Genomic DNA, 26,233 nt, shown 5'->3' on the forward strand with positions numbered 1-26,233 from the left:
CCCCTCCGACGGTGCGGCGCTCCCTCAGCGCTGCCCCTCCGACGGTGCGGCGCTCCCTCAGCGCTGCCCCTCCGACAGTACTGTTGAATCTGTGGGCGGGGCGGGGGCCTATGGGCGGGGCCTGTGTCTGTGGGCGGGGTCTGTGTCTGGGGGCGGGGCCTCTCTCTAGCCCCGCCCAGTCTCGGGTGCAGTGTTGAGCCACGGCCTGCGGGCGGCGCTGTCGGGCGCGGGGAGAATCTGCGGCCGCGCGAGCGGAGCGGGTGAGGCGCAAATCCAGGCCGGGGCCTGGAGACTGGGCCCGGGGGAGCCGAGCGGGGGCTGGCGGTCCGGGTTGAGAGTGAGCTCGGGGGGGTGTGTGAGGCCCTGTCCGCGGCTTGTGTTGCTGCTGCTGGCGCTCGGCCTCCTGCTCCCGGAGCCGGTGTTTGGGAGGCGGCCGCGGGCTCATTAACCGAGGACAGGCTGCCGGACCCGGGCCTGAGCGCTGCCGGAGAGCGGGGCCTGGGAGTCCGGCCTTCCCCCATTGCCCATTCCCCCCTGCCCCTCCCCATTTTCCCCCCTGTATTGACCGCTCCATCCTCCTCCCAAGCCGCTCTCTGGCGGGTCTGCACTCTCCTGGCTCCATTCTGATCTATCCAGTTATAGCCTGAGAATCGCCCTCAGCGGCTTCTCTTCCCGCTCCCGCGCCGTTCCCTCTCCTGGTGTCCCCCAAGGATTGACCCCATCCGCAAACACAGGGTCAGTTTCCACATGTACGCTGACCACACCCAGCTCCACCTCACCACCTCTTCTCTGGACCCCTCCACTGTCTCTAAATTGTCAGACTGCTTGTCCGACATCCAGTTCTGGATGAGCAGAAATATCCTCCAACTAAATATTGGTGCGACCGGAGCCATTGTTTTCGGTCCCCGTCACAAACTCCGTTCACGAGCCACCGACTCCATCCCTCTCCCTGGCAACTATCTGAGGCTGAACCAGCCTGTTCGCAACCTTGCTGTCATATTTGACCCCGAGATGAGCTTCTGACCACATATCCGCGCCATCACTAAGTCTGCCTATTTCCACCTCCGTAACATCGCCCGTCTCCGCCCTTGCCTCAGCTCATCTGCTGCTGAAATCCTCATCCATGCCTTTGTTATCTCCAGACTTGACTATTCCAACGCACTCCTGGCTGGCCTCCCACATTCTACGTAAACTGGAGGTCGTCCAAAACTCGGATGCCCCCGTGTCCTAACTCGCACCAAGTCCCGTTTGCCCATCTCCCCCGCGCTCGCTGACCTCCATTGGCTCCCGGTCCGGCAACACCTCAATTTTAAAATTCTCATCCTTCTTTTCAAATCCTTCCATGGCCTCACCCCCTCCCTATCTCTGTAACCTCTTCCAGCCCCACAACCCCCCGAGATCTCTGCGCTCCTCTAATTCTACCTTCTTGCGCATATCCTGATTCCCTTCACCCCACCTTTGGCGGCCGTGCCTTCAGCTGCCTGGGCCCTGAGCTCTGGAATTCCCTCCCTAAACCTTTCCTCCTTCAAGACGCTCCTTAAAACTCACCTCTTTGACCAAGCTTTTGGTCACCTGTCCTAATATATCCTTATGTGGCTTGGTGTCAAATTTTGTTTGATAATCGCTCCTGTGAAGTGCCTTGAGACATTTTACTACAGTAAAGGCACTATATAAATGCAAGTTGTTGTTGTGCGGCCGTGTCTGGGTGAATAACCACCTGTGAAACAGGCAAAACGCGAAGCTTCACCCTGCCCACATTACCCCTTCGTCTCTTTCCACTCCTGCTCCCTAATTCTGTGTTGCCGCTAAGTGTTTCTGAGGCAGTGTGGGAGGGGGAAACAAATTGAGGCCAGGAGGGGACTGGAAAGGGAGGCGTGTTTTCAGAGGGATGATAAAATACGGAGGAGTAAACCCGTGGGAGAGCTCGCTCCCTCGGTGTGTGCCTGGAGCTGTACAGGGTGTCGTTGAGTTAGAACAACAAGCTATTGACTTGCCTCTCTGCGATACAGACCTCTTTATTTGTTGTCTTGTCAGATTGGGATCGTCCAGGACAGAAAGTCAAGTAGCAGCTTCGAAGTCTTGTTCTGGGACTGCTCCCTCACGCCTGGTCCAAAGCTCATTTCTCGAGGGATAGAATTCAAAAGTAGAGATGTTATGTTAAACTTATAGAAACTTGGTTAAACCACACTTGGTGTACTGGGCACTGTTCTGATCTCCATATTACAAAAGGATATAGAGGCTCTGGAGAAGATGTAAAAAAGATTTACCGGGTGATACTGGAACTGAGAGGTTCTAACTACAAGCAAAGACTGGGCAGCACCTGATAAAGGTCTTTAAAATTCTGAAAGGGTTCGATGGGGTGGACATAGAGAAGATGTTTCCACTTGTGGGCAAGACCAAAACTCAGGCCATCAATATAAGATCGTCACTAATAAACCCAACAGGGAATTCAGGAGAAACTCCTTTACCCAGAGAGTGGTGAGAATGTGGAACTCGCTGCCACAGGGAGTGGTTGAGGTGAATAGTATCGATGTATTTAAGGGGAAGCTGGATAAACACAGGAGGGAGAAGGAATAGTGGGTTATGTTGATGGGGTGAGATCCAGAGGTGGGAGGAGGCTCGTGTGGAGCAGAAACACCGGGCACTTTACAGCCTTCCGGACTCGATATCGAGTTCAACAATTTCAGATCATAACCTCGGCCCCTATCATATTTTTATACATATTTTTTATCCACACCTTTGGTTTGTGCCCTTCCCCCTTTTTTCTCTCTCCCACATGGCAGCTGTCTCCCACTCTGCCAGCGCATTTCACCATCTAGAGCCAACTTTTGTCTCTTTTACCTGTCCTATTACCATCTCGTCTCATCTTGAATATCTCTTAATGTCTCTTCGCTTCCCTTTTGTTCTTTCATCCCCTCCCCCATTTCCCAGCCCCCAAACTGGCCTTTTAATCGGTTTCATTTCCTGCCTTTTTTTCTCAGTCCTGACGAAGGGTTTCGACCTGAAACGTTGACTCTCTTTCTCTCTCCACGGATGTTGCCTGGCCTGCTGAGTTTCTCCAGCGTTTTCTGTTGTTATTCTGGAATGGACCTGTTTGGCTGAATGGCCTGTTCCTGTGCTGCAGACTCGCTGTAATTCTATCCTCTGCCGTTCTGCAGATTGCTGATGATGGCGCAGCTCAGCTCGGTGGTGGCGGTGACTGCCGCGGTCCTCGCCGCCATGATCTTCTCCTCCGTCCACAAAGTCGAAGAGGGTCACATCGCCGTTTACTACAGGTGAGGCTCCCACTGCCCTGGGTGGTGGGCTGCACGCTCGGGCTCCACCTCCTTCTCCACTCACAGGCCCGATGGGGGCACGCGGGCGAGTGTAGCGCTACCGCAAGCTGGGAGGGGAAGCGGAGGCAGCAGCTCGGGAATTGCAGAGCAAGTTGGACAAAAGTAAAGTAAGTGGGCAGATCAAATGGCAGGTGAAATCTAAACACAGGATGGAAAAAATGGGTAACACAATCTCTGACTGGGGATGAAGTAGGTAATTGAAAGAGGCACCAATCGACTGCAACAGGACATAGAAAGGCTAGCAGAATGGGCAGACAAGTGGCAGATGGAATTTAATACAGAGAAATGTGAGGTGATACATTTTGGCAGAAGGAACAGGGAGAGGCAATATATACTTAATGGCACAGTTTTAAAGAGTGTGCAGGGACAGAGGGACCTGGGAGTTAATGTGCATAGGTCCCTGAAGGACATATTGAGAGAGTGGTTAGCAAAGCATATGGAATCTTGGGCTTCATAAATCGGGGTATTGAGTACAAAAGTAGAGAAGTTATGCTGAACCTTTATAAAGCGCTGGTTAGGCCACAACTGGAGTATTGCGTCCAGTTCTGGTCACCACACTTTAGGAAGGATGTGAAGGCCCTTGAGAGGGTGCAGAGGAGATTTACCAGAATGGTTCCGGGGATGGGGGATCGTAGCTACAAGGACAGGTTGGAGAAGCTGGATTTGTTTTCATTAGAGCAAAGGAGGTTGAGGGGTGATTTGATAGAGGCGTACAAGATTATGACGGGTTTGGATAGGCTAGACAGGGAAAGGCTGTTCCCACTAGTTGATGGTACAAGGACTAGGGGACACAGATTTAAGGTTTTGGGCAAGAGATACAGGGGGGACGTGAGGAAAAACTTTTTTACGCAGCGAGTGGTGAGGACCTGGAACTCGCTGCTGACGGAAGTGGTGGAAGCGGAGAACTCAATGTTTTCAAGGGGAGACTGGATAGGCACTTGAGGGAAATAAACTTGCAGGGCTACGGGGATAGAGCGGGGGAATGGGACTGACTGGATTGCTCTACAGAGAGCCGGCACGGACTCGATGGGCTGAATGGCCTCCTTCTATGCTGTTATGACTCTGAGATCGAGGAGACTTACTAGACTTAACATGCCCAACCAATGCAAAGCAGCTATCGACCAAACCAATCGGATGTTGAGTTACTTAGTCATAACAGGAGAGTACAAGTCAGCGGAGGGTTAAAATCGGGTCGGGTGTAAAACAGCTTCCCACAGTGACCTAGGTGAGGCTGCTGTAAGACTGGGGATTTGCAGTGAGGGAGGGAGGGAGGCTGCCTTTGAGTTTGGCGCAATAGTCCTTTATTATTTTTGTGTGAAGTTTTTCAAGTTACTCTGCCTTTCTCCCACTGGCTATCGGGCTCTCCAATTGTCGCTTTTAATTGTCCCTTAGGGGCGGAGCATTACTGAAGGCGACGAGTGGTCCAGGATTCCACCTGATGCTTCCCTTTATCACCACCTTCAAAGCAGTGCAGGTGGGTCCTTCAGGTGTGTTACAGACGCACAATTCTGGAGCAGTACTGAGTAACGCTACAAATTCGTGGAAAGAATCAAAATCACCATCAGCAGTTAGAGAGGAAAGTGCCCTGGCTAAAATCGAATTGTTTTAACTGTGTCCCATGGCTCATAGACTCTTGCAGCACAGGAGGAGGCCATTCGGCCCATCGTGCCTGTGCCGGCTCTTTGGTCGAGCTCTCCAATTAGTCCCACTCCTCCTGCTCTTTCCCCACAGCCCTGTAAATTTTTCCTTTTAGAGTATTTATCCAATTCCCTTTTGAAAGTTGCTATTGAATCTGCCCTTTCAGGCAGCGCATTTCAGATCACAACAGCTCACTGAGTAAAAAAAATTCTCCTCATCTCCCCTCTGGTTCTTTTGCCGATGATCCTAAATCCGTGTCCTCTGGTTACCGACCCTCCTGCCACTGGAAACAGTTTCTCCCGATGCACTCTATCAAAACACTCCATGATTAAATCTCCCTTTAACCTTCTCTGCTCAAAGAAGAAAAATCCCAGCTTCTCCATACAACTGAAGTCCCTCATTCCCAGTCCCACTCTGGTAAATCTCCTCCGCACCCTCTTGTGCTTGTTTAGTTTGTTGTTGGAATCGTGTTTCTCCGCAGCCCCTGTAGTTTGAAGCCACTGTCCAGGGATTGTCTGGATAAAATGCCGGGTGGTCATTTTCATGCTGTTTATCCAGCGATGAGCTCTCTCTCCTTTTTCTAAGATGATTTCAAATTTTAATTTAACCCTTCGTCTTTCAGAACACCGTGCAGACAGACGAAGTGAAAAATGTTCCTTGTGGCACAAGGTAAGTGTGTGTGTGTGTGTGTGTTGTGCAGGTGACTTGATATCTCTCCTTCCTGACACCATCGCTACTCACGGGAACAATAGAAGGAGCATTTTAAATCTACGTGGCCTGATTCCATCTTTATTGTTTACTAAGTATGTGTGCCATCAAGGACTTGCTCCTTCTGTGTAATCATCTTGCATGTAAATAAATCCGATTTGTTAGTTTTAGCCCTACTGCGGTGATATTAGTGTGCTTTTTGTGGGTTCTCGGGGGCAGAGTGATGGGATTCTCGTGGTTTCCGATGCTCTATTCCACAGTTAAAGGGTAATTGTAAGCAATGTGGGAGTCCGCCTCACTCCGGGTCACGTGTAAGGGCACGGGTTTCGGTTCCTGGGAGCCTCTATCAGCTTATGGAAGCTGTTTTGGTGTGTTAAACATTAAATTAACTCCAGGTGGGTTTAAAGTGTGAGTGAGCATGTCGCCTCCGAACACTTTTTGAACTTGGTCTGACGCCCCATTGGAGCTACACTGCATGTGAAGTCAACCCCAAATTCCTGAGACCCCCTTCCCCCGGGGAGGGGGGTGGGGGGGGGGGTGATCTCTCCCCTTGTCTCCAGAGTCCGATGTGGCCCTGATTTATGTTGCGACTTAAGCACAGCTGAAGTTCGCAGTGCACGCCGACCTTTCACCCTGCAGGTTCTGAGTGATCTGGCCTTCTGCCATGGGGTGAAGGTTCAGAGCCGCTCTAACTATGAACTCTGACCCAAAGCAAAGTTCAAATATAAATGGGTCTGCTACCAAAACAGTCAGAAATCGGGGACAGGTCACACACGGGAAGTCGCTGAAAGTTCAGCAGCATTAATCTTTTTCTTTCTTCTCCTCCCCTGCCAGCGGTGGTGTAATGATCTACTTTGATAGGATAGAAGTGGTGAATTTCCTCATTCCCACTGCAGGTAAGGAGTTTGCAGCACCTGTATCCCATTCACCCATCACCCCCACCGCTCGCTGACCTACATTGGCTTGCGGTCCGACAGCATCTCGATTTTAAAATTCTCATCCTTGTTTTCAAATCCCATGGCCTCGTCCCTCCCTATTTCTGTAACCTCCTCCAGCCTCACAACCCTCTGAGATCTCTGTGCTCCTCCAATTCTGGCCTCTTGCCCATCCCTGATTGTAATCGCTCCACCACTGGCGGCTGTGCCTTCAGCTGCCGAGGCCCTAAGCTCTGGAATTCCCTCCCTAAACCTCTCCACCTCTCTCCTCCTTTGGAAGCTCCTTAAAGCCTACCTCTTTGACCAAGCCCTGCCCTAATATCTCCTCATGAGGCTCGGTGTCAGTCTTTGTCTGATAAAGCTCCTGTGAAGCACCCTGGGACGTTTTACTACTTTAAAGGCGCTATATAAATGCGATGTAAGCGATTCCCGCACTGTTGCAAAGGGCAGTGGCCAGCACATGTTCCACATTCCTTGCAGCGACATGTTTCAGCCACCGGAGGTCGACGACGAGCTGTGAAAGTGTGCCCAGCAACGTTCCATCGACTGAACAAGTCACAGTAATTCCGCTGACCATCCTCCTTAAAACAAAGCGGGTCCCGGGCCTGGGGAATGTTCCCCCTCGTACCCCGCCACCCCCAACCCCCGAAAAACACATATCCCTCAACCAGCACCACCAGAACAGGTTAGCTGGTAACTTGCTGTTTGTGGGGGTTAGCCACGTTTCCCTACATTACAACGCTGACTGCATTTCCAACATCATTCATTGGCCGGGAAGCCTTGGGGCATCCTGAGATTAGATGCTATATAAATGCAAGCTATTTCTGTACATGGGGCCCTGAACTCGACCATAAATTAATTACGGCCTCCCTGCTCCGCGCCGGTGTTTCTGCTCCACACGAGCCTCCTCCCACCCCTCCTCATCTCACCCCATCACCCTATCCTTCTATTCCTTTCTCCCTCATGTGTTTATCCAGCTTCCCCTTAAATGCATCTCTGCTATTCGCCTCAACCACTCCCTGTGGGAGCGAGTTCCACATTCTCCCCACTCTCTGGGTAAAGAAGTTTCTCCTGAATTCCCTGTTGGATTTATTAGTGACTCTCTTATATTGATGACCCGTAGTTCTGGTCTCCCCCACAAGTGGAAATATCTTCTCTACGTCTACCCTATCAAACCTCTTTATAATCTTAAAGACCTCGATCAGGTCGCCCCTCAACCTTCCCTGTTCTGGAGAAAAGAGCCCCAGCCTGTTCTGTTGCTGAGTTATAACCTCTCAGTTCTGGTATCATCCTTGTGAATCTTTTTTGCACATTCTCCAGTGCCTCGAGATCCTAGATCTGTATAAACGAGGATGTCTCTTGGATTTTTTGTTGATGTCTCATCAAAGTGATCTGGTTTGAAACTCGTGTCTGTTTTAAATTGTTGTCCTCAGTGTACGACATCGTGAGGAACTACACGGCCGACTACGACAAGACGCTGATCTTCAACAAGATCCACCATGAGCTGAACCAGTTCTGCAGCGTGCACACCTTGCAGGAAGTCTACATCGAGCTGTTTGGTAAGAGGAGGCTGGTGGCGGGGGATGAGGGTGGTTGGGGGGGAGGGTGGTGGCGGGGGATGAGGGAGGTGGCGGGGGATGAGGGAGGTGGCGGGGGATGAGGGAGGTGGCGGGGGATGAGGGAGGTGGCGGGGGATGAGGGAGGGAGGTGGCGGGGGGGGATGAGGGAGGGAGGTGGCGGGGGGGATGAGGGAGGGAGGTGGCGGGGGGGATGAGGGAGGGAGGTGGAGGGGGGGAGGGAGGGAGGTGGAGGGGGGGAGGGAGGGAGGTGGCGGGGGATGAGGGAGGGAGGTGGCGGGGGATGAGGGAGGGAGGTGGCGGGGGATGAGGGAGGGAGGTGGCGGGGGATGAGGGCGGTGGCGGGGGGGAGGGAGGTGGCGGGGGAGGGAGGTTTCGGGGGGATGAGGGAGGTGGCGGGGGGTGGGGGAGGTGGCAGGGGGGAGGGAGGTGGAGGGGGGATGAGGGTAGGTGGGGAGGGAGGTGGCGGGGAGGGAGGTTTCGGGGGAGGGAGGTTTCGGGGGGATGAGGGAGGTGGCGGGGGGGAGGTTTCGGGGGGAGGGAGGGAGGTGGCGGGGGGGAGGGAGGGAGGTGGCGGGGGGGGAGGGAGGTGGAGGGAGGGAGGTGGCGGGAGGGAGGGAGGTGGCGGGGGGGAGGGAGGGAGGTGGCGGGGGGAAGGGAGGGGGCGGGGGGAAGGGAGGGAGGTGGCGGGGGGGAGGGAGGGAGGTGGCGGGGGGGAGGGAGGGAGGTGGCGGGGGGGAGGGAGGGAGGTGGCGGGGGGGAGGGAGGGAGGTGGCGGGGGGGAAGGGAGGGAGGTGGCGGGGGGGAGGGAGGTTTCGGGGAGATGAGGGCTGGCACCAGATACAGTCGCTGGTGGTAAGATTGGTTTCTTGTCTTTTCAGATCAGATAGACGAAGACCTGAAGTTGGCGCTACAACAAGACTTAACTGGCATGGCTCCCGGACTGATTATCCACGTGAGTTTCTCTTCACTGATTAATGCTGCCTTGATTGACCGTCGCCAGCACAGCAGTGTAGAGTGTAGTCGCGCGTGATGCGCACTCGGAGGCCGCGGGTTGTGCGAGGAGCCCTCCTCAAAGCGGCCTCTTGTACCTTGCGTCGAATCGGGAGCTCCAGAATGGACCGTGCTTGGGCTCGGTGTTGGTGCCTAAACAATATTTCTCCCTCTTTTTTTTGCGGGCGCGCGGTCCTTTTAAGCAGCTGCGCGGCCCATTCACAGGTTCGCTTGTGCGTGGTTTACCGTTGGAGAAGACGGTCCCGGGCTGCGCGGGACCAGCGGAGAGCTGCGCAGCTTAGAGGGAGCGTTCTGCCCAAAGCGCCCACACTGTCGGAGTTTCCTTCTCCTCCTTTGAGGACAGTGCAGAGCTGACGGTATAAATCGATACCCCACCCCGTGCCGCTCTCGAAGCCCGTGGTATTTTGCTGACTCCTGTCTCCTGTTTCTCTGCAGGCAGTGCGAGTGACCAAGCCCAACATTCCAGAAACCATCCGGAGAAACTACGAATTGATGTGAGTCCAGGGGAATTGGAGCTAAACCAGCAACTCCAAATTAAAATAGAAATCTGTTCAGATCTGCCCTTTGCTCATCGGTGCGATTCAAAGAATGTTTCTGAATTTAGTGAAAGCTTCGCTTGGTCCTGTCTCCGAGAGATCCCAGATGTGCAACTACCCGATGATTGATCCTTAACGTAGACCGAGAGTTCACTCGAGCAGACGGGGTCACACATTGCCCTGCATTACTATAGCGCCTTTCACGACCTCAGGACGCCACAAAGCGCTTTACAGCTAACTTTGAAGTGTAGTCACTGTTGTAATGTAGGAAACGCAGCAGCCAATTTGCGCACAGCAAGCTCCCACAAACTTCGCTCACAAACAGCAAGGTGGTAGTGACCAGATAATCTGTTAAGTGTTGGTTGAGGGATAAATATTGACCCCAGGACACCGGGGAGAACTCCCCTGCTCCTCTTCGAATCGTGCCACGGGATCTTTTACGTCCACCTGAGAGGGCTGACGGCCTCAGTTTAACGTCACATCTGAAAGACGGCACCTCCGACAGTGAGGCACTCCCTCAGTACTGCCACTGCAGGTGTCCGACTAGATTATGTGCTCAGTCTCTGGAGTGGGACTTGAATCCACGACCTTCTGACTCAGGCGAGCGTGCTGCCCACTGAGCCACGGCTAACCTCTCAAAAAAAAGAGCTAAAAGCAGTATTCAGAATCTGTTTCTTCTGTTCGGCGATTCAGTAACAGAGGCACGGACTCCCGACAAGTACTCCAGTCACTTTGGTTCTTGGTTCAGTCCCGCACTTGCCAACTTTTGTTAAAGGCATTCTACAAATGCAAGTTGTTATTGCAGCACTCCCCAATGGTGAGAATTTCTTTCTGCTTACACTTGCAATGGTTGAGAGCAGAGCCTGACAGGTTATCAAAGTCTGCAGAGCCTTGGCTGGTGTATTGTAGGGGCGAGGTCTCGCATCAGAATGTAAGGAAATTAGCTTAAAATGGATTATTCTCTCTTTCCCCATCCCTTCCCCAGCAAGTCGGGAGTTGCCAACACTACAGTTCCAGTTAATGTCTGCTGTTAGTGTTTCTCTCCTTCCCACTCCCATTCCCCTAGGATGCATATCCTAAGGGGATTGAGGTTCCCAGTAAAGGTGTTTATAGGAGTAGGGCATTCAGCCCATCAAGCCTGTTCCGCCATTCAGTTGTCTTAACTCCATTTACCCGCCTTGGTTCTGTAACCCTTAATACCCTCGCCTAACAAAAATCTATCACACTCAGTTTTGAAATGTTCAATTGACCCCCCAGCCTCAACGGCTTATTGTGGGGGGCGGGGGGGAGCTCCAAATTCCCACTACCCTTTGTGTGAAGAAGTGCTTCCTGACATCACCCCTGAACGGCCTGGCTCTAATTTTAAGGTTCTGCCCCCTTTTTCTGGACTCCCCCCACCAGAGGAAAGAGTTTCATTCTATCTACCCTATCGAATCCCTTTATCATTTTGAACACCTCGATCAGATCACCCCTCAAATCATCTTATTAAAATAACGCAAGGCATTACAGAAAGGGAAAGTGACTCCTGTGACATCTTTGCGGAGCTCCTTGGGGTTTAGGTCCATACTCTACTGTTCGGACGCGATGCCCTGTTTGTGTAAGGTTCCGTTGGTATGGAGTGCTGCTCCTGATCCTTGTCCTTTGTTCATCCCGCAGGGAGAGTGAAAAGACCAAACTGCTGATTGCTGCTCAGAAACAGAAGGTGGTGGAGAAGGAAGCTGAGACCGAGCGGAAGAAAGCGCTCATCGGTCAGGAAATCTCTGGCAATCCCGTTTAAACTCGACCCTGCCATTGCCTTTTAATTACAGTCTAACGCTACATTGCTCAGTGCTGCAATTCATTTCTGATCCGTTGCCGGGTCTTTGCTTAACCTAGTCGAATAGGTTTCTTTTCTGCGCATCTCGATGACTCCCCAAAATGTAGGCCGTCTAGTCCTCCCTAATGCATCATCTAAATCGAGGCTATTGGGAATCTGATACAAGGAAAGGTTAAGGAACTTGGGCTCCTTTGCTTTGGAAGAGTGTGGCTTTGAGGTTTTCAAGCATGTGATGGAAACTGAGCAACTTGTTTGCTGTGAAATAAGGGTTCAAATATTGCAGGGGGAGGGGGTGGAAATGAGTTAAAAATGAGCAGAGTATCTCTTGACGCCACTGTGTCAGCCAATGAGTTGGAGGCTGGGTGGGACTTGCAGCAAACAGTGTCTATTTACACAGCGTATTACAGCAAACAGTGTCTATTTATACAGCGTATTACAGCAGTGTCTAGTTATACAGCGTATTACAGCAAACAGTGTCTATTTATACAGCGTATTACAGCAAACAGTGTCTATTTAAAAAGAGTCTCTACAACTACAGCAACTTCTCCCGATAACAGCAGGGGAATTTCTCCAGCAAGTTGCAGTGAGTGGAGGATAGTTACAAACAAATGATGTGCGTAAAATCAGCCCCAGTCACTGACAGCATGATTGACAGGAGAATTAGCCAATCAGCTCTGTTCTGGCCCGGAACAGTGGTGTCAATAGACGCAGCCCAAAATGAGGGCGTTGGGAGTATGAAAGGAACTTCATTCACCCGAAGGGGGATGGAGTTGTCCAGTAAGTTACCAGGTGAGGGCTTTTAAGTGTAAGTGGATTCAAGAGGGAGTTAGATGCGTTTCTGTAAAGAGGGACCAGCTGAGTAGGTGGGTGTGAGGCAAGAAGAAATAAAGAATTGCATTTCTATAGCGCCTTTCACAGTGTCCCAAAGCTCTTTACAGCCCATGAAGTAGTCACTGTTGTAGGGAAACAGCAAGGAGTTAAATGACCAGTGAATCTGTTTTTAGTGCGATTGGTTGAGGGATAAAGGTTGGCCTGGACACTGGGAGAATTCCCATGTTCTTCACTGCACAGTGCTCTTGGGAACTTTTACATCCACCTGAGAGGGCAGACGGGGCCTTGGTTTAATGTCTCATCTGAAAGACGGCACCTCCGACCATGCAGCACTCTCTCAGCACTGGCACTGATCAGCCTAGCTTATGTGCTCAAAGTTGCTGGAGTGGGAGCTTGAAGCTTGACCTCCTGACTCAGACGGGAGTGCAACCACTGAGTGGAAATGACGTGGGGTGGGGGTGAGGGATTGCTGAGAAGGTGGGGTTGAGAGGAATGGTGAGAAGGTGAGTAGGTGGGGGGAGGAGATGGTGGGGGGGGGAGGGAGTAGGTGGGGTGGGGGGTGATCTGTAAAACCGGGTCAGCCTTGTTGACTCGAGGCCTCTTCTTAAAAATGGTCACCTTGTGTCTAGCCCCTGGAATGTCCCACAGGTTCCGAGTGTCTAGTTGGATCCTCCTGGTATTCTGTGTTTCCCGTTATCTAGGCAGCTTATTGTTCAATTCACTACTTACTGTTTCTTCCCCCCCCCTCACTTCCCGTACTTTGGGGCCTGTTAGACTGACAGAGCACACACACACTCGCACCTGAAGGCTCACGTATGCAGCTCCGGACTGACTTACGCACTCGGGGAAATTCTTGGCAGTTTGTTCAGTATCGGCCTGGCTTTGATAACTGGCTGTCACTGAACAATGGCCCTGTGCGGCGACTAAATGTGTTACAGTTGCTTCCTATGCTGCAGATTCTGTAGCTGTCAGTCTAACGGGCCCCAAAGTTTTTTTTTTAAACGGTAAATAGAGCAAAGTGACAGCAAATCTCTGGTTTCCTCTTCAGTTATTTTTAATTGTTTCGCTTTAAATGTTGGCCAGTTTCTGGCCCTCATGAATTGGCGGAAACTGTGTGCAGAGTTTTGGTTGTTTTCCTTGGGATGTGAGTCACATTCCTGTCTGGATCCGGCTGTGCTTTTCAGGGAGAGAAGATTGCAGCTGGTGTGTGTAGCTCCTGTTAAAATACCCGCCACCCTCAGTCCAAAGCACGGACCCCGTTTCTCAGGGCAGCTCCACTTGCTGAATAGTTCTGCAGTATTTCCCCCCTGTTTCTTGGCAGCTTCTTGCATTACAACCTCCACTTTCATGCTCTGAGCCTCTGCAAAGTGACGACACTCTGTGTTTTTCCCCATCTCTTTGGCTGACTGCCTGCACTTGTGGTCTGATGATATCACCACAATTTTATGTTTTCTGTGACCTCAGGGTTTTTCCTGACTTTTTGTAAATTGTACAAATACTGTCACTAGTGAAAAAAAGCAACCAAGCCCATTATTGCTCGTCCCTCGAGTCCCTTAACTCGCCCATCGAAGCCCATCCCTCGAGTTCCCTAACTCTCCCATCGAAGCCCATCCCTCTAGTCCCCTAACTCTCCCATCGAAGCCCATCCCTCTCGTCCCCTAACTGTCCCATCGAAGCCCCTTCCTCTCGTCCCCTAACTCTCCCGTCGAAGCCCATCCCTCTAGTCCCCTAACTCTCCCATCAAAGCCCATCCCTCTAGTCCCCTAACTCACCCATCGAAGCCCATCCATCTAGTCGCCTAACTCGCCCATCGAAGCCCATCCCTCTCGTCCCCTAACTCGCCCATCGAAGCCCATCCCTCTAGTCCCCTAACTCGCCCATCGAAGCCCCTTCCTCTCGCCCCCTAACTCTCCCGTCGAAGCCCATACCTCTCGTCCCCTAACTCGCCCATCGAAGCCCATCCCTCTCGTCCCCTAACTCACCCATCGAAACCCATCCATCTAGTCCCCTAACTCACCCATCGAAGCCCATCCCTCTCGTCCCCTAACTCACCCATCGAAACCCATCCATCTAGTCCCCTAACTCACCCATCGAAGCCCATCCCTCTCGTCCCCTAACTCACCCATCGAAGCCCATCCTTCTCGTCCCCTAACTCTTCCATCGAACCCCATCCCTCTAGTCCCCTAACTCTCCCATTGAAGCCCATCCCTCTAGTCCCCTAACTCGCCCATCAAAGCCCATCCCTCTCGTCCCCTAACTCTCCCATCGAAGCCCCTTCCTCTCGTCCCCTAACTCTCCCATCGAAGCCCATCCCTCTCGTCCCCTAACTCTCCCATCGAAGCCCCTTCCTCTCGTCCCCTCACTCTCCCATCGAAGCCCCTTCCTCTAGTCCCCTAACTCTCCCATCGAAGCCCATCCCTCTAGTCCCCTAACTCACCCATCGAAGCCCATCCCTCTAGTCCCCTAACTCTCCCATCGAAGCCCATCCCTCTAGTCCCTGAACTCACCCATCGAAGCCCATCCCTCTCGTCCCCTAACTCTCCCATCGAAGCCCATCCCTCTAGTCCCCTAACTCACCCATCGAAGCCCATCCCTCAAGTCCCCGAACTCACCCATCGAAGCCAATCCCCCTCGTCCCCTAACTCACCCATCGAAGCCCATCCCTCTCGTCCCCTAACTCACCCATCGAAGCCTATCCCTCTAGTCCCCTAACTCTCCCATCGAGGCCCATCCCTCTCGTCCCCTAACCCTCCCATTGAAGCCCATCCCTCTCGTCCCCTAACTCACCCATCGAAGCCCATCCCTCTAGTCCCCGAACTCACCCATCGAAGCCCATCCCTCTCGTCCCCTAACTCACCCATCGAAGCCCATCCCTCTAGTCCCCGAACTCACCCATCGAAGCCCATCCCTCTCGTCCACTAACTCTCCCATCGAAGCCCACCCCTCTAGTCCCCTAACTCTCCCATCGAAGCCCATCCCTCTCGTCCCCTAACTCACCCATCGAAGCCCACCCCTCTCGTCCCCGAACTCAACCATCGAAGCCCTCCCTCTAGTCCCCTAACTCTCCCATCGAAGCCCACCCCTCGAGTCCACTAACTCTCCCATCGAAGCCCATCCCTCTCGTCCCCTAACTCTCCCATCGAAGCCCATCCCTCTCGTCCCCTAACTCTCCCATCGAAGCCCATCCCTCTCGTCCCCTAACTCTCCCATCTAAGCCCATCCCTCTAGTCCCCTAAGTCTCCCATCGAAGCCCATCCCTCTCGTCCCCTAACTCTCCCATCGAAACCCATCCCTCCAGTCCCCTAACTCACCCATCGAAGCCCACCCCTCTCGTCCCCTAACTCACCCATCGAAGCCCATCCCTCCAGTCCCCTAACTCTCCCATCGAAGCCCATCCCTCCAGTCCCCTAACTCTCCCATCGAAGCCCACCCCTCTAGTCCCCTAACTCACCCATCGAAGCCCACCCCTCCAGTCCCCTAACTCTCCCATCGAAGCCCATCCCTCCAGTCCCCTAACTCACCCATCGAAGCCCATCCCTCTCGTCCACTAACTCTCCCATCGAAGCCCATCCCTCCAGTCCCCTAACTCTCCCATCGAAGCCCATCCCTCTAGTCCCCTAACTCACCCATCGAAGCCCACCCCTCCAGTCCCCTAACTCTCCCATCGAAACCCATCCCTCTAGTCCCCTAACTCACCCATCGAAGCCCATCCCTCCAGTCCCCTAACTCACCCATCGAAGCCCATCCCTCTAGTCCCCTAACTCACCCATCGAAGCCCTCCCTCGAGTCCCCTAACTCTCCCATCGAAGCCCATCCCTCTTGTCCCCTAACTCTCCCATCGAAGCCCATCCCTCTAGTCCACTAACTCTCCCATCGAAGCCCATCCCTCTCGTCCACTAACTCTCCCATCGAAGCCCATCCCTCTCGTCCCCTAACTCTCCCATCGAAGCCCGTCCCTCTCGTCCACTAACTCACCCATCGAAGTCCTCCCTCTAGTCCCCTAACGCACCCATCGAAGCCCAGCCCTCTCGTCCCCTAACTCTCCCATCGAAGCCCATCCCTCTCGTCCCCTAACTCTCCCATCGAAGCCCATCCCTCTCGTCCCCTAACTCTCCCATCGAAGCCCATCCCTCTCGTCCCCTAACTCACCCATCGAAGCCCATCCCTCTCGTCCCCTAACTCTCCCATCGAAGCCCATCCCTCTCGTCCCCTAACTCTCCCATCGAAGCCCATCCCTCTCGTCCCCTAACTCTCCCATCGAAGCCCATCCCTCTAGTCCACTAACTCTCCCATCGAAGCCCATCCCTCTCATCCACTAACTCTCCCATCGAAGCCCACCCCTCTAGTCCACTAACTCTCCCATCGAAGCCCATCCCTCTAGTCCACTAACTCTCCCATCGAAGCCCATCCCTCTAGTCCACTAACTCACCCATGGAAGCCCATCCCTCTAGTCCCCTAACTCTCCCATCGAAGCCCATCCCTCTAGTCCCCTAACTCTCCCATCGAAGCCCATCCCTCTAGTCCCCAAACTCGCCCATTGAAGCCCACCCCTCCAGTCCCCTAACTCTCCCATCGAAGCCCACCCCTCTAGTCCCCTAACTCTCCCATCGAAGCCCATCCCTCTAGTCCCCTAACTCTCCCATCGAAGCCCATCCCTCTAGTCCCCGAACTCACCCATCGAAGCCAATCCCCCTCGTCCCCTAACTCACCCATCGAAGCCCATCCCTCTCGTCCCCTAACTCACCCATCGAAGCCTATCCCTCTAGTCCCCTAACTCTCCCATCGAGGCCCATCCCTCTCGTCCCCTAACTCTCCCATTGAAGCCCATCCCTCTCGTCCCCTAACTCACCCATCGAAGCCCATCCCTCGAGTCCCCGAACTCACCCATCGAAGCCCATCCCTCGAGTCCCCTAACTCACCCATCGAAGCCCATCCCTCTAGTCCCCGAACTCACCCATCGAAGCCCATCCCTCTCGTCCACTAACTCTCCCATCGAAGCCCACCCCTCTAGTCCCCTAACTCTCCCATCGAAGCCCATCCCTCTCGTCCCCTAACTCACCCATCGAAGCCCACCCCTCTCGTCCCCTAACTCACCCATCGAAGCCCTCCCTCTAGTCCCCTAACTCTCCCATCGAAGCCCACCCCTCCAGTCCACTAACTCTCCCATCGAAGCCCATCCCTCTCGTCCCCTAACTCTCCCATCGAAGCCCATCCCTCTCGTCCCCTAACTCTCCCATTGAAGCCCATCCCTCTCGTCCCCTAACTCTCCCATCGAAGCCCATCCCTCTCGTCCCCTAACTCTCCCATCTAAGCCCATCCCTCTAGTCCCCTAAGTCTCCCATCGAAGCCCATCCCTCTCGTCCCCTAACTCTCCCATCGAAGCCCATCCCTCCAGTCCCCTAACTCACCCATCGAAGCCCACCCCTCTCGTCCCCTAACTCACCCATCGAAGCCCATCCCTCCAGTCCCCTAACTCTCCCATCGAAGCCCATCCCTCCAGTCCCCTAACTCACCCATCGAAGCCCATCCCTCTCGTCCACTAACTCTCCCATCGAAGCCCATCCCTCCAGTCCCCTAACTCTCCCATCGAAGCCCATCCCTCTAGTCCCCTAACTCACCCATCGAAGCCCACCCCTCCAGTCCCCTAACTCTCCCATCGAAACCCATCCCTCTCGTCCCCTAACTCACCCATCGAAGCCCATCCCTCTAGTCCCCTAACTCACCCATCGAAGCCCTCCCTCGAGTCCCCTAACTCTCCCATCGAAGCCCATCCCTCTTGTCCCCTAACTCTCCCATCGAAGCCCATCCCTCTAGTCCACTAACTCTCCCATCGAAGCCCATCCCTCTAGTCCACTAACTCTCCTATCGAAGCCCATCCCTCTAGTCCACTAACTCTCCCATCGAAGCCCATCCCTCTAGTCCACTAACTCTCCCATCGAAGCCCATCCCTCTCATCCCCTAACTCTCCCATCGAAGCCCATCCCTCTCGTCCCCTAACTCACCCATCGAAGCCCAGCCCTCTCGTCCCCTAACTCTCCCATCGAAGCCCATCCCTCTCGTCCCCTAACTCTCCCATCGAAGCCCATCCCTCTAGTCCCCTAACTCACCCATCGAAGCCCATCCCTCTCGTCCCCTAACTCTCCCATCGAAGCCCATCCCTCTCGTCCCCTAACTCTCCCATCGAAGCCCATCCCTCTAGTCCACTAACTCTCCCATCGAAGCCCATCCCTCTCGTCCACTAACTCTCCCATCGAAGCCCATCCCTCTAGTCCACTAACTCTCCCATCGAAGCCCATCCCTCTAGTCCACTAACTCTCCCATCGAAGCCCATCCCTCTAGTCCACTAACTCACCCATGGAAGCCCATCCCTCTAGTCCCCTAACTCTCCCATCGAAGCCCATCCCTCTAGTCCCCTAACTCTCCCATCGAAGCCCACCCCTCTAGTCCCCTAACTCGCCCATTGAAGCCCACCCCTCCAGTCCCCTAACTCTCCCATCGAAGCCCACCCCTCTAGTCCCCTAACTCTCCCATCGAAGCCCATCCCTCTAGTCCCCTAACTCTCCCATCGAAGCCCATCCCTCTAGTCCCCTAACTCACCCATCGAAGCCCACCCCTCTAGTCCCCTAACTCTCCCATCGAAGCCCATCCCTCTAGTCCCCTAACTCTCCCATCGAAGCCCATCCCTCTAGTCCCCTAACTCTCCCATCGAAGCCCATCCCTCTAGTCCCCTAACTCTCCCATCGAGGCCCATCCCTCTCGCCCCCTAACTCTCCCATCGAAGCCCATCCCTCTAGTCCCCTAACTCGCCCATCAAAGCCCATCCCTCTAGTCCCCTAACTCTCCCATCGAGGCCCATCCCTCTCGCCCCCTAACTCTCCCATCGAAGCCCATCCCTCTAGTCCCCTAACTCTCCCATCGAGGCCCATCCCTCTAGTCCCCTAACTCACCCATCGAAGCCCACCCCTCCAGTCCCCTAACTCTCCCATCGAAGCCCATCCCTCTAGTCCCCTAACTCTCCCATCGAAGCCCATCCCTCTCGTCCCCTAACTCTCCCATCGAAGCCCATCCCTCCAGTCCCCTAACTCTCCCATCGAAGCCCATCCCTCTAGTCCCCTCACTCTCCCATCGAAGCCCATCCCTCCAGTCCCCTCACTCTCCCATCGAAGCCCATCCCTCTAGTCCCCTCAGTCTCCCATCGAAGCCCATCCCTCTAGTCCACTAACTCTCCCATCGAAGCCCATCCCTCCAGTCCCCTCACTCTCCCATCGAAGCCCATCCCTCTAGTCCCCTCACTCTCCTATCGAAGCCCATCCCTCTAGTCCCCTCACTCTCCCATCGAAGCCCATCCCTCCAGTCCCCTCACTCTCCCATCGAAGCCCATCCCTCTAGTCCCCTCACTCTCCTATCGAAGCCCACCCCTCCAGTCCCCTCACTCTCCCATTATATCTCTAACCTTTTAATGAGTATCCCTGGTGTGCCTGTCTCCCGTTACCTGCCTTGCAGATTATTTCAAACCTCTTGCTCTGTAAAAATATTCTTTCTGATTTCAGTTGCAGTTTAAGATTTCCCTTTGCTCCTACTGTGCTAACTTGCTTTGAGGCATTAACCTATATATCCATGCCATTTACCTGAATCAGTGTTAGAACATAACATAAGAATTAGGAGCAGGAGTCGGCCATTTGTCCACTCGAGCCTGCTCCGCCATTCAATGAGATCATGGCTGATCATCGGCCTCAACTCCACTTTTCCGCCCGATCTCCATATCCCTCGATTCCCCTCGAGTCCAAAAATCTATATCTCAGCTTTGAATATACTCAACGACTCAGCCTCCACAGCCCTCTGGGGTAGAGAATTCCAAAGATTCACCACCTTCTGAGTGAAGAAATTCTTCCTCATCTCAGCCTTAAATGGCCGACCCCTGATCCTGAGACTATGCCCCTGGTTCTAGACTCTCCAGCCCAGGGAAACAGCCTCTCAGCATCTACCCTGTCAATCCCCTTCCGAATCTTGTATGTTTCAATGAGATCGCCTCTCATTCTTCTAAACTCCAGAGAGTATCGGCCCATTCTACACAATCTCTCCTCAGGACAGCCCTCTCATCCCCAGAATCAATCTAGTGAACCTTCGTTGCACCGCCTCCAAGGCAAGTATATCCTTCCTTAGGTAAGGAGACCAAAACTGTGCCCAGTACTCCAGGTGTGCTCTCACCAAGGCCCTGTACAATTGGAGCAAGACTTCCTCGGTGTTCTCGATGTTAGTGCAGATGTACAGGTTTGGGCATCGCTGTCGGGAGCTAGTCCACGTGATGTAACGTGAACCTTTTGTGGCTGTATTGCAGAGGCAGAGAAGGTCGCACAAGTGGCCGAGATTAAATTTGCGCAGATGATAATGGAGAAGGAAACCGAGAAGAGGATTTCTGAGATTGAAGGTGGGTGAATATTTCTGCCCTCCGTTACCGAAAGCACCAGGCTGCAGTCTGGACAGCAGCTCCTTCAGACCCCTCGTCTGACGAGCCATGCTTCATACGCGGCTCTAGATAACGAGTATCGGATGGCTATTGGGCCGTGGCGGCATCACGACACCCGATCTCCGCGTCATGCAGCGTTCCTTTGGTAGTGAGCAGGAGCTCTGGTGGAATTCTTCACACGCCCACCCCCTCCAGAGGCAGCCTCATTGCGAAGGAGCCACAGAGCGGGTGCTGTGGGGGGGGGGGGGGGGATGGTGGGAGGGTGGTAAGCTTGAGGGCGATTGCCAAGAGTTGGTGTCACGAGGGATCAATGGCAGCAGAGGGAGTGGGGGCAGACCGGCGTGTGTGTTTAAAAAAAAAAAAAAATAAACTGAGCATCTAACGTAGAGCCAGTGTAATTAACCCTGCGCCCTCTTCTCTCTCTCACGCACTCACTCTCTCTCTCTCTCTCTCTCTCTCCCATACAGATGGTGCGTTTATTGCACGGGAGAAGGCTCGAGCAGACGCGGATTTCTACACTGCACAGCGGGTGGCCGAAGCTAACCGGGTGAGAGCTAAACCAGGGCAGGGGTTCTTTCTACCCGCAGAGGGCAGAGTCCAGGCTGAGCAACAAAACAAATAATCGCTCTGTCCGATTTAAACATAGGCATTTTTAGATGAGAAAAAGACCCAGGTCCATCTAGCTCACCTCCCATCCTGGGAGTCGATGATCCAATGATAATGGCGTTGCTGACTAATCACAGCGATCAATCTCTAGTCTACAACAGACCCAGACACGAGGTGAGGAAACCCCCCCGTGGTGGAGAGCTTTGGGAACCACAGGTCCAAAGTCACCTGTTCCTCCCGAGCTCGCTGCACTCCCCACACGTCATGTCTCAAATTACTCCGATACCGTATCCAAAAAATATTATTTACTGAAAGAACGCTATCTTAATTTGCATTTGAATGATCAACACTAACTGCTTCCACTGTCTCCCCGGGAGCCTGTTCCATAGATTGACCACTCGCTCACTGAAATATTGTTTCCACAGATTAGTTTTGAACCTATTCCCCCTTCAAGCACAGGCCGAGTCCTCTGGTTCTCCCGTTCTGGGCACGGTGAAACAGCTCGTCACAGTCGACGTTATCCAGCCCCTTTAGAATCCAAGAACAGAAATTATATCACCCCTCAACCTTCTCTTTCCCATTGAGAACATGCCCAGTTTACACAATCAATCATAATCCAAGCCCTCCATCCCCTCACTCTGATTGCCCTCTACTGAATCCATTCAATAGCTGCAGTATCCTTTTGCTACTGTGATGACCAGAACTGTAGACTTCATTTCAAAAGTACTTCATCGGCTGGGCAGCTTTTATTGGGACGTCCTGAGGACGTGAAAGGCGCTGTAGAAATGCAAGGCCTTTCTTTAAATGTCACCCTGTCATTTGCTGGTTTGATTTCTCTCGCTGACGGACCCTGTCTGCCTCTTTCTCTCGTTGCAGCTGAAGCTGAGCCCCGAGTATCTGCAGCTGCAGAGATACCGGGCGATCGCCGCCAACAGCAAGATCTACTTCGGGAAGGACATCCCCAAGATGTTCTTGGACTTGAGCGCCTTTGCACCCGGCGCCACGGGCAAACCGTCCAGGGACACCAGCTCGTCGCCCGGGATTGACGGCACGCTACAGGACTTTGAGGGCAGGCTATAATGGATGGACCGACCGGTGGGTACAGATTGGTAGAAGCCACTGTAAAAACCAACCCTAAATGCACTGAGGTGCTTCAAAAAGGACATGGCCGACATTCTTTAGTTTTCTTTTAAGCTCATTTTTGTCCCCTTGAATGGCGCCCCTTTGCTCCCTTTAACCACAGTTATACTGCCACTTTCGCATCTGCTGTTTGGAATGCGTGTCACCCGCAGAAAGTGGCAGCATAACTCGGAGGATTACAGAGCCCACTGAAGCCCCTCTGGGAGGGCGTTTCGCACCGTGTGCAGTATAACTGCGGGCTTAGGCCACAGCCAAAGCTGTGACAAAAGTGTCTCCTGTCTTGGGGTCAGTTAATGCTTTGCGAGTGCGAGAGCGAGTGCGAACTGGGTGACGTACTCAACACTTGAACTGGTGCAAGGATTCTGATGGCACAGTAACCTGGTCAAATGAAGAACTTTGTCCTGTCACATCGAAGTCATGACCTGAGATTATTTACAAGACGGTCCGGGTCAGTTACAGGGACTTTCATCCATCGGAAGGTTTTGATGAAAAATTAATGTTTGAAGTTGAGCCTCTTCGAACAGTAGCATGCACTGCATTTATGGATATTCTCTTGCTGTCTTAACAGACACTAAATATTGGACACTTACGATCCCAGCTACAGGGCCGCACACATTTCCACTGTCTCCTCTCGGTCCTTCCTGCAGCTGATGGCTTGGACCAACGATGCAATGGTTTAGAAAGGGTCCAGTGAATTGAGAGGTTTGTTTAACTCCATTTACCCAACAAGCATCTATCATTCCCTGCCTAACGCCACAAGCGACCTGGTCCACCTCTCGTCTACTCTCTGCTTGAACAGACCGCCTCCTTTCCATTGGGACCAGCGCCTAATCGTGTTTTGAGACGTGATGGGACGCTATGCAAACACAAATATATTTAGATTCCAGTAAGCTACGACCTATCTGCTTTGCAAAGCGAGTTGACGCACCTGCTAGCTTGTTGCAGTGAGAATTTGACTATCAATCCAATATACTAAGCAGTATAGACACTGCTTACTGTTGCCCTGTGAGCCGCACCATCACTGCAGCTGAACTTGGGTGCGAGTCTGTGCTGCCCTTCAACAGTGCGCCGTAATGGGGAAAGGAGTGAATTGCAGAAGATCTGATTGTTTCAGACGCATGCTCCTGGCTCACACATCATTTACCGTAAAGTGGATTGAAGTTTGTGACACACGGAGTGAGAGGGTTGAATGAGGTGCCAGTGGCCTGTCAAGGGGCTCTCCCAGCTCTGGGCTGCAGTGTGCGGTCAATCAGCACACAGCCGAGCTTTGGGAGGGAGATAAATAGGTTTAATAGCTGCTAGCTGCAGCGTGTCTCTTTGTGGTTTGGGTCATCTCTGGGCATGAAGCAAGAGGCCACCCAGTTGCCAGGTTCAGGGCCCTACAGTATCCCTAGTTCCCACTCAGAGAGAGAGAGGCGGTCGTAACCAATGAAAGAGGCGAGTGGAGAATGCACACAAACAAGCGAGCGATTGACAGCGTGTGGATTTTACCCTGATGCACATCACGTGCGCCTGTTTGTAAATCACTCGCATGAGAGCCCGCCTTGGCTGCGGGAGAACTGAAAGCGGGTTTCCCCTTCCTGACCCTATAAACCTCGAGGACCTGGCCCACTGTACTCGCTGGTCCTTGTGCACCCGGGTGTGTCACCTGGTGAGTGGGTGTGTCACCTGGTGAGCGGGTGTGTCACCTGGTGAGCGGGTGTGCTGCTGCTTTGCTCTGCAGACCCGACTTCCGTTTAAGAATCACTGCGGCGAGATGGTAGATGAGTTTCCAGGGAAGTCTCGCTAGATGCAGCCGTTATTTCTCGACCGGATCAAGAAGGGATCAAAACCCTCCGAGCGCCACTGCACAATCAACACAATCGTGTGACCCAACTTGCACTGATTCCCTCTGACGTGGACTTTAACCTTTGCTGGACCCAACACTTTAGTGGCAATGACGGTGCAATCGTTTTCTCCCAGGATGGTGCGTATCATGCTGCCCCTCCTGGCACTCTGCGGGGCCCTGCCTCGATCCCACCCTCCCGCTTTTCCTTTCCGCTCCCCTCATTCTGTTTTCTCGCAGCCCAATTATGTTAATGATTTTCGCTACCAGTTTATCGACGGCCATGCATTTATCACAGTAAAAACAGGAGGGCGTAACAGCTCGTTGCAATTTTTACAACGGGGCCCCGCGCAAGCCAAAATTAATCCAGGCAGCTTGGTTCAAGAGTCAAGGGGAGACCGAATCAACCAATCACCATGTTCAAAACAAGTCTCAATGGCTGCAAAATCAGTCTAGGAGGACTGTTAATGACTGAAGTTGAAGACATTTTTAAATCACATTCCCCTGTTTTGCAGATTAATACGAAACCAGTTACTTTTGTGTTTCCAGAACGCAAAGGGCAAACGATTTGAAACCACGTGCAGCCACTTTGAGTTGTGACCATTAGAGTACAAGACTAGTCATTGTTATCATTGTGTTAATACAAGCTTAATATCGAAACTAGAAATGTAAATAGACTATTCGGATTAGATAGCTAATCTCCCTCATCAGGAAATATTGAATCAATTTTTTTAAGTGTATTCTAACTGGAAGATATTAAAATCTGTACGCACTTCATGACCACATCTCCTGTTTTAAAATTCCCACATCCGCCATTATAATGGGACCTGGCTATGTAAACAAGTCGCGCTGTAATTACACCCTCCCACCAGTGGGGGCGTTGCTGCACCTCTATTGGCAGGAAGGTGTAATTACAGTAGGACACAAGCAGTTTCCATTATAAATGTGGACACAGGAATCTATAATGGAAATCTAAAGAAAAAGTAAATTAAGTTTAAAACGGGGACTGTATTATGTCTGCACGCCCTGGGTCAGTTATTTCCCCCCCTCCCCACCTACCCTGTAACCCTGCTTCACTTGAAAACCCGGGATTTTTTGGAGAGCACCAAGACCCTCTCCCGGGTGGAGGGGCATCGTGCTGCCTCCCTCAACTCGTTTCACGACGATCGCACTGCACTGAGGTGAATCCGACTCGCATTTCCATTGACCCGTGGGGTTACAGCCCACAGACTGGCGCTGCTGGGAGGGGGGGGCTTCCCTCGGGGCGGGGGGGAGGGTGCGACCTGGTGCCGCCCCGTCCGGTCATTGCACGAAGATTAATCCCACCATACCATCCTGGTTCTTGTCAACCTCTGGGTGGCGAGCATTGGGAATGAAATTCAGAGACGTCTGAGTGTATCTTCTCTCTGATTTAGTCTCTTTTATCCCCCTCCCCGCAAAAAAACTAAATCCAAGCTCGCTGAACAACAATTACAATTCTTTTGCGCCCTGACGAGGACTGATGAGGACAGGCAGACACATCCCATGCAGGAGGCCGTCGATTTTTGGAGCTGGATGATTATTTGCTCCAGGGCAATTGTCAATGCGATCCGAGGTGTGTGTGTGTGTGTTTAAATGAGTGAAATTCTTTGTAGGTGGTGGACCTGTCCGGTATAATTCTGACTGTGATTTTTTTTTTATTATTCCTCCCTCCTGTGTGTTTGAAATGTTGAATTGTGGTGGGAGTTTTTTTTTCACGAAACCTAATTTGTTGATTTTTTCCGTGTCCCGATACCTTACAATAAAAAGAAAAGTGGATGTGTTGA

General features: G+C 52.8%; 1 protein-coding gene across 2 annotated transcripts; it reads left to right on the forward strand.

The window, feature by feature from the left end:
* The first annotated feature begins 182 nt into the window (after positions 1–182).
* Positions 183–26,233, forward strand: LOC147097854 (erlin-2-B-like). 2 transcript variants are annotated; one of them, XM_085970885.1, is made up of 12 exons: positions 183–260; positions 3,159–3,275; positions 4,728–4,809; positions 5,596–5,642; positions 6,516–6,577; positions 8,050–8,175; positions 9,075–9,148; positions 9,643–9,701; positions 11,400–11,491; positions 20,729–20,818; positions 21,325–21,404; positions 22,340–26,233. In XM_085970885.1, the coding sequence occupies exons 2-12, from the start codon at positions 3,166–3,168 to the stop codon at positions 22,541–22,543; spliced, it is 1,026 nt and encodes a 341-aa protein (XP_085827011.1). In that variant the 5' UTR covers positions 183–260; positions 3,159–3,165; the 3' UTR covers positions 22,544–26,233. The 2 variants fall into 2 exon arrangements, with proteins under 2 accessions (XP_085827011.1, XP_085827012.1); XM_085970886.1 differs by having other exon boundaries at positions 243–337.

Source organism: Somniosus microcephalus, chromosome 30 (assembly GCF_052327205.1).
Source record: "Somniosus microcephalus isolate GS21.2 chromosome 30, FLI_Smic_1.0, whole genome shotgun sequence".
Classification (NCBI taxonomy): domain Eukaryota; kingdom Metazoa; phylum Chordata; class Chondrichthyes; order Squaliformes; family Somniosidae; genus Somniosus; species Somniosus microcephalus.